This window comes from Penaeus monodon, chromosome 10 (genome assembly GCF_015228065.2).
Source record: "Penaeus monodon isolate SGIC_2016 chromosome 10, NSTDA_Pmon_1, whole genome shotgun sequence".
NCBI lineage: Eukaryota > Metazoa > Arthropoda > Malacostraca > Decapoda > Penaeidae > Penaeus > Penaeus monodon.
The window spans coordinates 22752568-22764845 of record NC_051395.1 but is presented as its reverse complement, the minus strand read 5'-3'; the positions used below and the strand labels follow the sequence as shown (position 1 = coordinate 22764845).

Here is a 12278-nt window from a genome sequence, read left to right as displayed (position 1 = left end):
TATCCAAGTTACTGCACCACATCGTTAGATAAATATGGTATTCCATTTTTGATCATTTTAACTAGGTATATCGATCTTTGAGTGTTTATAGTGATATATATTTTTCAGTTCAGTAAATTATGCATTAATATAAGTCATATATACACGTACGTGTTTATTATGATGTTTTGCATATGGAACTTTACTATTCCATAGCTAAAGTGAAAGGGAATTCGTTGCCACCGTAAGTGAGTTGTTAAAAGACATGTTCTTTACCACTTCTGGCCTTGACCGACTCCTGGTCTTGACCCTGATGGTTGGACCGAGTTAGTAAGCTGATACAGAGAATGGGCGTGATTGAACGGGATGGGGCGGAGTTAACAACGAATGGTTGTCAGTGAATACGAGTGAAGTCATGAGCTGAACGATGACGTCAGAGATGTGACTTTGCGAGAGAGGTTTGTGTTCCCGTTGAGTGCAGTACTGTTTCACTGTTTATCAGTATAACATTTATGGAATTTCTTTGTTTTAACTGACTATTTAGGAATCATGAATAGCGATACGTATTGCGAGAAATTTGAATAGTCCATGTGTGAATTTATATTGTCCATTGTTCAGTGTACTATAGCTCCAGAGAGGAGCAATGAAAATCTTTTTGTGAAATCAAATTCAATGAAAGAACATGCTATAGATCAAGCTCATGAGAATACACGTTCGCCTTTCGTAGCTTTTTAAATCCTGCATATAATATTAATGTGCTTCTGATTTAAGTGTAAAACTGGCGAGTGTTGGCGACGATAAACCTGCGACACAAGGAGTCCTAAGAGAGACCTAAATAAAAACGAAGAGATATTCTTAAGGTAAAAACAGAAAACTAATATTTTACGAAGGAAGTGGCACAGTACCGAAGAACCCTTGTGGTTCCCTAGAAGAACGGATTCGTAAATTGACTGGGATAACAAAATTAGAGTGTTCAGGGAAGGCCTCTCTGAATAAGTGAGAGAAAAATAATCCGAGCCCTCGGAAAAGGTAGGAAAAAGGATGAATGAAACGAAAATCGGTGACACTCAAAGCTCAGTCATTGTGACCCGCACGTCCTGCAGCAGGAAGGCGCACACAGCAGAATCGTGTGATAAGTTTGTCTTCTGGCATATGGGAAAGGGCCAAATGAGACGACCTGAGAGTTAGTTTGGTTGCATTTAGCCAGAGACTATAGGGAACGAGATCCTTCTCCAACTACCCAACTGGTAGAAGCGGAGACGTTAGCGACACCATGGTTAGGCCTATTAGAATGCCACACTAGGGTCTAAGAAGAATAAGGGCATTACTCAGATAATAAGTGTTCACAGTAAAATACTGAGGGAATGGGAGGATAGTCCTTTCGAACGCACAAGAAAGAAAGATGTGGGGAAGGGTCTACCTTACGTCATAAAAGGGAGGGAGAATTATCTTTAAAGTTTGAACAGCATGCTTATAGGAATTGACTTTGCAAGCACTCACCGTGTTGCGTCTTCATCGCGAGAAACATCCTTGCTAATAGAAGGAAACAACCTAAAGGTTGTTCCGGGTTAAGCGCGGCCTAAGGTACCTGGAGGGGGAGGGGTTGCCCGAGGACTCGAGGGGCATCTGTTAAGCCTTCCGGCGGGTTACATGGCGAGGAGACAACAGATAGACGGGGTATGGATCCTTGCGGTGTGAAAGGTAAGAGATGTGATATGGATTTTGATGCTAAAAGAGGAAGGACAAATAGGAAGAGCAAGGGAAAGGATAATAGAGAGAAAAGGAAAAAAAAACAGTTTGCTATTTTTTTTTCATTTCATTAGATGCATGAACCAGTGGATAGTTCATAGTCAGGGTTAAATGTACAACCTGTGATGTCTTACAGAAAGTCTGTAATATGCTGTCTGTGCGAAAGCAATAGTACAGCAGCCAGTCCACTTGAGGGTATAATGGCTCTTAAGAACTCACCAGACGCTAAGATGGGGTTTAAACTCCCATATATAATGAGTAATTGAGTTTAGTCAAAATGTTTATTTGGGTGATTCTGCTTCTGTGAAACTCGGAGAAGCTATTGATTCGAACATTGGAATCAGTAGAAGTAAAGAGAAGGAACTGATAAAGAATGTTCCAGGGGAAATGATAAGCTATCAGAGCAAGAGAGTTTACAGGGGTAGTTAGAGAAATGTCCCTCTGACGGTGTCAGCCTTTCATTCATCAGAGTAGGTCATAGGGTCCTCCCGTTTATAAGAAAACCTATCCCAATGCAATGAAGTATAGAGATTAAAATCAGCGACAAATAAGTAAAACGTTTGCAAATGGCATTTTCAGCAATCGATATCTCCCTGTAATAGTTCCTGTTAACAAAAAAGGCGGAGGGTTACAGTTGTGCTTCGTGCATTAAACGAATCGAACACTGAGCAGATCCTACAGCGGTGACGGAAGAGCAAATACTTTTTGTGATTAGATCTGCGTCAGTTGTATCACCAAATACCTCTGGCTCTATCAAAGCCAAATTTTCAACCCTCCCATTTGGTGTGAAAGATGTGCCATCATCTTTTCAGTGTATCATAAATCTTTCGGGTCTGATTGGAGAAGTTGGTTTTGTGTATCATGGGAGTATCATTCATAGAGTGTTAGGTGGTTAGGTGGATATGCAAAAGATTACAGGTTAATTTGTCTTTCAAACAAAATATTTACTTTCCAAGTGTGAGGTAGGGTACTGGGGCCATTTCGTGAGTGGCATTAATCCGCAGCAACGAAAAGCACAGGCTATGAGAGAGCATTCACGGCCAAGTGTGTTTAAAGACTCACAAGACTTAATTGAGCTGTTAATTATGACGGGAAATGTGTACCCCATTTTGCTGATATTAAAACATTCTGCACACTTTTCCCCACATCTTTCTCTCTCCTAGAAGATTCTGCCCTTGATTGAAGCACCCAGTGTATCTTCTTACCCATCTTTTTCTGGAGCATCTCATCTTCAGGCTTCCTCCCCTTCTTGTTCCTTTCGCCTACTGTCTCTTGCCGTCATTTACTCCTTTCCAATACCACTCCATCTTCTCCAGCCACTTCTCTGACTTCTTTCCACTCTTCATCTCTTCCTCATTTTTTCAGTCAGCCCCATCGCAACCGCTCAATACTCCTCGTTCGCTTAATCTATGCAACATTCTTGAAGCATGAAAAATCCCTGCCCTTTATCAAATAATTTCTTCGAACCCATCCAACTCTCCATTCCTCGGCCACAAACCATGGCTTCCGCTTTTCTACCTCTAAATCTTTCTCCATCCTTTTCTCTCGCTCACGTGTAGGTCCCCTACCCCCACTCTTCTTATATGGCACTCCACTCCAATGCCGTTCCTCTGGCAAATTCCTAGGTGTCATTTTTGACTCCAAACTGTCCTGGCGAGACCATATTCTACACATTAAAGAAAAAGCTCTCCGCCGTCTTCGAATCTTAAAAACTCTCCCATATATCATGGGGCTCAGATCGCAAAACTCTCCTTCATCTTCATGTTACTTTGATCCTCTCCACTCTTTATTATGGATGCCATATCTACTCCTCTGCCTCAACATCTCTCCTTGCCCATCTTGATACAATCCATGACTGTGGTCTTCGCTTAGCACTAGGCGCCTTTCGCTCCTCTCCAGTTGAGAGCCTGTACACTGAATCAGGCATACCATCTCTATCTCGACGTCGTGCCCTTCTCTCTCTCCGATGCTATGTTCGATTCCACCAACTTTCCCTCACTAAACTAACTATCCCACAATCCCTACTTCTTACCTTAGCTTCATCTCCACGTGTTTACCTACTCCGTTCTCTGTCATTCCATCCATCCTCACTATAAGGTCATGAGTGTTGAGTGCTGTGAAACAATAAGAGATAGCCATTACAAACACTGAACTGTTTGCTGGATGGTCTAGTGGTTTCAAAGAGGACCAAGAGGGTAGTCACAACTAGTCTATGGTTTGGACCACAGAACTGTAAGCTTCTTCTGTATGTGTCATAAAAGATAATTCCGGATTAAGTTTAATCCAAATTCAGAGTACTTGCACAGAAGATGCAAGACACACACTGCTAGGCCCATGAGTGATTATCAGTAAATCTGCTGTTTAAAGAGTGGGCATCTGTATAGTGGCAATTAGAATTCACCCTCTACAAGTTTCATATCATACGCTAATGCTGATAATGAAACGTTTGCTACAAAGAAGAAGAAGAAGAAGAAGAAGAAGAAGAAGAAGAAGAAGAAGAAGAAGAAGAAGAAGAAAAAAAAGAAGAAGAAGAAGAAGAAGAAGAAAAAAAAAAAAAATATATATATATATATATATATATTATATATATATATATATATATATATATATATATATATATATATATTATAATATATATATATATATATATATATATATATATATATATATATATATATATATATATATATATATATATATATATATATATATATATATATATATGCATACATACACATATATATGTCAGTACAAATAAATTTCTATCAATGGCTTCAAATAGCCTATAAATATTACAGACTACCAAAATGAAGGTGCCAAATAAAAATGAGATACTTGTATCAATTTATATTCATAGGAGTTTTCTCCGAGAACTCTTTCTCGTTGGGCACAGGTAGGGTAGTTTTTTCAAGATGCTACTAGCGAGGATCACGATAACAAATGTTCATGTGGTTTTGAAGTCATTATAGTTTAAAAAATCAGGAAGTTTTTATTCTGAATTTGAAACCTTTTTGTGGTATTAATAACTTTATTTATTTAATTAATATATTGCATAAGTGGAATCCTTTTCCAACCTGGAAATAACATTGACTTTTCTGTGTCTGTAAGCTCTGGAATTCTCAGTGGGATTTTCTTTTTGTTTTTCTTTTCAATGTTGAAAGTTTTATCTGCAGTTTGAACATCTCACAACTTCTAAAAATATATATTGAACTTTCACATACATCTTTGACGTGAAAATGTCAGAAATTGTTTCACTATTGCTTATTATAAATATTAATGGCAAATCTACTCCATCTTTTCTATGGAGGTGATGACACTGTCATTACATATCAATACATGACTGGTGGGATTAACTAGCTCATTCTGCACGTGTGTAGAATTAAACTTTCAGCTCAAAAGTAAAGCCTAGTCCAGGGGTGAATTAAAAGTTAATTCTGGATGCTGCCATTGTGCATGTGCATTAGAGATCTGGATTAAACTTTAATACTAGATTAACTTTTATGACACATACAAAAGACTCCCTGTATGCTCCAGTAAACCCTACAATTCTGAAAGATTGTCCAACAAGAGCTGGCAAGGATGTGTCAGTTTGCTTGGCTGCATTAACTGTATTACAGTACCAGTGATGCTAACAGTGATGTAGTTTGGAGCACTGATACCAAGAGCCAGAAATCTTAGATCTCTAGAACCTTGCAAGAAAGATGGTGCATTAGTCTTCTACATGTATCACATGCCAAGCTTCTAAAAATGAGTTTTCTAAAAAGAAATGACATGCTTTTAACTAGAAATATGATACAAAAGGCATGTCTATCTGAATATTAAGAATCCTTGAATTACAATGAAAAAAGTGTGAAGGTTTCATTCACTCCTGGATCCACACATGGAGAGAGACAAAGCACTATTTACCATTTGCCACTCAGTAATTTGGCTTGGACAATCAAAATTTTATGATGGTGAAACTAATTATTTGCCTTTACATAGTCACTTCTGTGAATGGTTTAACACAAATAACTCTTTCCTAAAATAACTGGATATAGTTTGTCATAGCCAACTATCATTTACAGTTTATTATATTCCAAAAGTACAATTATCTCTAAATATAATGTTTACTGGTACAGAAACCACTCACAACTTGAAAAACATACCAAAATCTAACTTTTGTGAAAACTTGTAAAGTAAAGCTATTCTTATTAAATCCAATTTTAAATAATTAGTCCTAGAAAATACTGAAATCCTTAAAGCCATATGTTGCATCCTTCTTTTTCTTCTGTTGTGATGATGTTTGAAGGTCTTCTTTTCTGAGGGAAGAAATGCTTTTGATATACATTTTGTACAGAATTCAAACCAAGAACTATTTATACAAGCTATACTGATTAAATGATCTTTAAGGTAAGAATAACTGGATCAGGTAAGATAAAGTTTGATCTCATCAAAATATTCAACTATTAGAAGACAAGTCCTCAAGCATTTGTAAGCCTGTACTTACGAAACTGATGACTTTCCTAGGTCAAGGAACTTGCCAACTCCAGACCGAAACATCTTGAACTGGTCTTCCACTACCTTTGGCCGTTTTCTGTTCTTCAGCTCATCTTCTTCAGCCTTTCTTTTCTCTATATCAAGTCGCCTCTCTTCTGCAAGCTGTGTGAAACTATTCAGGTCAGTGATCATTTGACTACATAAAATTTTCAGTTATGCCAACACATGAAGTTCTTGACTGGACTTCATCAGTGCAATTCAAAACTATGTGAATATGCCATAAAATATCCATGATATTTACCTAACATAAAAAACAGCAGTAGCACACACACACACAAAAAAAAAAAAAAAAAAAAAAAAAAAAAACACACACACACTGATAATCCAAAACAAGGCAAGATACATAGACTTCTGTTAAATTACATATGTCATTTGCATCCATTTATGTATATCAACATTTAGGGTAAATCCAGATATGACATGGATCATTCTACAGCTGAAATGTATATGGTAGAAAAATATACATAAACTAGGTTTACTGAATTTGTTTATAGTGGGTATATCTGTATCAACATGGTAGAAGGCTTTGGCATTCAGAAATATATATGTTTTTATAGATGTTATATCACTTTCATTAGAAAGGGACCATCCCAGGATTTGGACCAAGTAATTAGAAAATTGAATAATTATACAGCTGAAGAACAAATTAAACCTTTCCCGACGGGTAGTATTCATAGTGGCCCGGGCCTCGCCGCCGGGGGCTTATATCATCGCCCTAGCATGCGCGACTGCTTATGCCAAATACCAGCATCCCATGCCATTTCTTCGTAATACTACGAAGATATGTTGTATTTTCAGTTTTCATTATTTTTTAAAGTCTCTACTTTCCACACTTCCTGATAAATCAAGACTGAAGGGTATTTTTGTTGTTATATAGACTCCATAGTTGATCATTATTTGGTCTATAGTTCGAATAAAATAAACAGTGTGTGGTATCATGGAGTTGAAATCGCTGGTTTGTTGCATTTTTTTTTTTTGGCAAAGTAAAAATGAGAAAGTGTTAAAAACGACTTAATCACACTTTCAGTGGCAAAACATAATATTTTGCCGTGATTGTAACAAAAAATAACTCATGGCATGTCCATACATACACCATGGCATGTACATACATGCCCCAGGCATGCCATGGCTTGTGCGTACATGCCACCCGTCAGGAATGGGTTAAGTACCATAGGGCACCCCCTATCATATATTTGTTAGATTCCCTGGGCTGCTTGTGGTACTACAAATACAATAAAACTGTCATAAAAATGATCAGGTGTCACAGACCGTCTTCATACTCTCCGGTTGTGTATGTATTAATAATGTGCATTTCAGGGGATACCTTAACACCTTATTGACTGTGTATGTTAATATTAAGCAAAAAGGAGCAAAAACTAAAAATTGAACCACATATTCACAAAAACGTTCATTTTCCTTTAATCTTTATAGCTTCTTTTTTTCTTATTCTTTTCTCACATGTCATGTCTACACTGGTTAGTCCTATTAACTCCTTCAATCCAGATGGCGTGACCATCACTTCATTAAAGTATTTGATTTGAGGAGTGGATGACATGGTCGTGCTGTCATGGAAAAATTTGGCTGAGGGCCAGAGTGACAGAAACTTGTTGTCATAAGAATTCCTGCTGAAGGCTGGGATGATGGGAATGACTCATCATGAGTTCTTGGAGGGTGATTAGACTCGGTGGGTATTAATTCCATCAATACACAAGTGTGGAATGTACCATCCATGAGCAATGAATGAAAGAGTACCTGCTCCAGTGAGGACTCTACTTCCATGTTCAAGATCCTATATCCTGCCTGCTGTGACTGGCAACACAGGTTGTATTACAGAAAATTTAATTTTACAAAAAAAAAAAATAATAATAATAATTATTATTATTATTGTACTGAGTTTTGGACTACCTAGAGAGACAATACAGAGCCTATGCACAGAAAACACTTAATTACCATCTGGATACAGCATATCAAGTACAAATATAGAGATAATAACATTGCAAAGGAGAGGCAAGGAGTCTTGACAGCACTCATGAGCATTTTTATGCACCCAGCCTACAAGCCACTCAAGTTTGAGTGGCCACTCAAACTTGAATGCCTTGTAGGCTGGGCGCAGTAATAATATTGATAGCATTAGTAAAAACACACACGCACGCACACACTCACTCTCACTTCCTCTCCCTCTCCCTCTCCCTCTCTCAAGGACAGATGAAATCAGGTGAGATCACAAATTCTACTCATTGACTCCTTGGTAGTTGTATGTGTAGAGACATTTCACAAAAAATATCACAGTGAACACTTCAATCCTCATTTCCACTGACAGAAAGTGTCATGCTGCACTTTCCTATGACTCTGCCCCTATTTATGGGGACGGAGTCATATATAAACAACTGCGTCTCACTGATGAATACTGATTACTTTTGCTATCTTTTCCCCTGGGCAGTAATGTATAATTACAACTGTACTTTGAGGGAACTGACTTTTTTTTTAATGCAAAATAAATTACAAATAAGAAAACTGAATTTTGACAACAGTTTGCCTACTACTTATTTTTATGCAGTGTCTGACAAAGTACTTACTGTATATTTGAAATACATGGAAATGTTTTTATTTCCTATAACAGGAACTTAAATTTTGCACAAAAAACAGAAGAGTCAGTCAGAAGTCAAACATTTTAAAAATAGGAAATTTTGCTGTTCTTTTTTTTGTGTATTTCACTTTACCAAAAAAACAGTAGTAATGGTTGCACTCTAATAAATTTCTAACATGTCAGTACAGAAATATCCTATTTTGCTCACAAACAGTGGAAAGGATCTTGTAAATGGTAGAATTTGAAAATAACAAAAACAACATTTTGATAGCATAATCACTACTCTAAGTAATGTAGCAACACACAGTAGCCATATGTGGTGGCTGGCTGAATTGGATGCACCTAGTTTCAATGGTTTAAGGATTAAAATGATCCATAAGAGATTTCCATTAAGAAAAAAATAAATTATATACAAACCTCCACATCTGCTTCCTTAAAGGGGTCAACAAATACTGTGGTTTCCTTGATGATAATGTCCTCAATTGGAACATCCTTGTTGTCTGTCTCTATAGCCTCCATTCCTGATAATGTTGAAAGACCACCCACAACTCGGCCAAATATGCTGTGTTTGCCATCAAGATGGGTACAGGATCTATACGTAATAAAGCTGTAAAACAAGTAATCAATACATTAAAATCTTTGTGTTAATTCAGCTAGTACATCAGATTTACATTACTAAAATGAATTTCCATATTTGCATTTCACCACATATTTAATGAAATATATTTTGGTGATTTTTTTTCAAACATATGTACATATAGAAAATCTACTATCATTTTTGAAACCTATAAAAATCTAGTATCATTTTTTATGTCAATAAAGGAATGTATGTGAGTTTTAACAGGTATGCACATTTTTTCTGGATTTTTAAAATTCATATAGCACAACAATTTTGAGAGAAATAAAAAATCCTGCAGGAGCTGGTGTCTGTGGACTAATCATACATCTTAGATATGCTGATGAGTCAGTTCTAATAACAAACTCTTAACAAAAATTCCAAGTACCGTCCAATAAGGAAGTTTTGAAACTTATTGCAAATGAACTATACATTAACTGTTGCAGGACAGTGCATATTTGTGACATGCAAAGGCAAAAACTAGTATGTAACAATAAGCAGCAGCAGAATAATCAGAAGAAGAAGAAGAGAAAGAAAAAGAAGAAAAGGAACAGAAGAAGTAGAAGAAGAAAAGGAACAAAAGAAGTAGAAGAAGAAGCAAAAGAAATAACAGTTAATGTATATAATGGAAGTTTCAAAACTTCTTTATTTACCAGTACTTGGAATTTTCGTTTAGTTTGTTATCAGAAGGAAAAGGAAAAAGGAGGACACACATACAAATGCTTACAATATCCTTCTGTATTGTAGGATAAACCTGAATATAAATGCCTTAAAACACAGATTGAAATTATACTTGCAATTGGCTTTTGTTGGTGTCAGGTCCTGAATTGGCCATAGAGAGCACTCCTCGCCCCTTATGGGACAAGTTGGGCCGAAATTCGTCCTTGAATGGTTTTCCCCAAATAGACTCTCCACCTTTGCCTGTGCCTTCTGGATCTCCTCCTTGAATCTGTACATAATTAAAAGCTGTAAGCCTTCTTCTTATGATAGGATTACAATAAATTATAGTATATCACAACATTTCATTAAAAAAATTGTTTAGTATCATTATGTCAGCTTATTTTTTATTTATTTATTTATTTATTTTGTAACACAGGTCAGAACTATGTTATTTTTAGTTAGGATAGTTATGATGAGCTGCACTGGTTTGGAAAAGGCAAAGTAAATTAGGGAAAGATTAACTTCTCAATACTGATAAGGCCATGATAGTGTCCTTAAGCATTGAAATGGAAATCACATTTAAAAAAAAGTAAAATAAAGGTTCATGTCAGCAAATTTAAGAAAGACATACCTGTTATATTTACATATATTTTACAATGTACTTCCTATACAAATGAGCCAAATTACATAATTACATAAAAAGGAAACTTACCATAAAATGTCTAATTGATCTATGGAATTTTGTTCCCTTGTAATATCCACGATCACATAACCTTATGAAGTTCTCCGAGGCTTTTGGAACAGTGTCACAGTACACTTCTAGATTCAATGTACCCAAATTTGTCTTGAGGGAAACATAGCCTACGGGAACATAAAACAGACATTAAGATTTTGTCATAAAAAAAAACTAGATCATGGTTCTTGTGGATTGTAATCATTATGTGCATATTACAGCACTATATCATACCCTTTTTTTTAACCCTCTGATATCTGACAACATCGTCTTCTAGTACTGCTGCTTCTTGTTTTGTTTCCACATCTACTGATGTTGAGGTAAAGCTGGCTGCTACTTTCCCAGTTGAATAATGTGCCTTCGGTGAAAACAAATTCATCATTCTTAATTATCTTTTATGAAATCAGTAATGTAAGTTTTCAATTACAAAAATATATTATCCACTATTTTATATACACCTGCATCCAATATACAAAATATAAGCTTTTCATTTCTATATAGCTACACAATTTGTAATTTCTAAAGATCTAAATCTAATTCACTATAAGCAGAAAAATACATCCTGTAAAAGGAACAGAGAAAAATGATTCATCATATAGAAGTCTAAGTCATACTGCATTAAACTTGTCAAAACATCGGCTTATCATATCTAAATAGCTAAAGAATTTGTAGTTTCTGAGGAGACAAAATTGAAGATCTACAGTAACTTGAATTTACAACAGTATAAACAGGAAAATAAATTTTGTAAAACAGAGAAAACTTATTCATCAAAGATAACTCAATCCAAGTCTGAGAAATGTTATACCGCATTAAACTTGTCTGCTACTCGCTCTCCTGTTTCCTCCTTTGGACCATCATCTTTGTACGTTTTGTTGAACTCTTCCAGGATCTGCTGAGTGTCTCGTGAAACATTCTTCAGTCTCATGGATGCATCTGAACGAGCTTTAACAGTCTCTATAAATGAAAAGCTTGCTCTAGTAATATGCACAAACCAATGCAATACTAATTTTCAATGGCACAAAACAGCATTTCTCATGAGGCACTCGTAATAATATACAAATGTTACAACTGTATATAATCCTTCTCTTTTTTAATTCAGATATGAAACTAATTTCTCCAAAGTTTTTATGAAAACTCCGAAGATGAAAACCAAAGGTACAACCCACTCACCTTCATCCTCTACTCTAAGGTTCTTTATGACATGATGAAACTTGCTGATGTTGAACTTGGTCAGGTTTTGAGAATCCTGGATGATAATCAAGTCATTTCGGGTGAAGGGCTTGTCTGTGAGGAGCTCCCTCCAATTATTGACTTTAATATTCAACTGTTCTATGGCCTAAAAGACAGATAAACATATGCAAATAAAATTCTGATGAACTTTTATAAACATCTACTAATAGAATAAACATGTGCATTCA

At 36.0% G+C, this 12278-nt stretch overlaps 1 protein-coding gene across 1 annotated transcript in view; it reads right to left on the bottom strand.

The window, feature by feature from the left end:
* Positions 1–5780: 5780 nt before the first annotated feature.
* Positions 5781–12278, bottom strand: part of LOC119577939 (RING-type E3 ubiquitin-protein ligase PPIL2-like) — an 11571-nt gene continuing 5073 nt past the window's right edge. The window contains exons 4-11 of the mRNA XM_037925626.1: positions 12031–12196; positions 11666–11814; positions 11095–11218; positions 10840–10988; positions 10265–10416; positions 9269–9458; positions 6215–6366; positions 5781–6026 (exon numbers count right to left, since the gene is read on the bottom strand). Of these exons, the coding sequence (XP_037781554.1) occupies positions 5945–6026; positions 6215–6366; positions 9269–9458; positions 10265–10416; positions 10840–10988; positions 11095–11218; positions 11666–11814; positions 12031–12196 (1164 nt within the window). The 3' untranslated portion in view covers positions 5781–5944. The remainder of the gene's footprint in view (positions 6027–6214; positions 6367–9268; positions 9459–10264; positions 10417–10839; positions 10989–11094; positions 11219–11665; positions 11815–12030; positions 12197–12278) is intronic.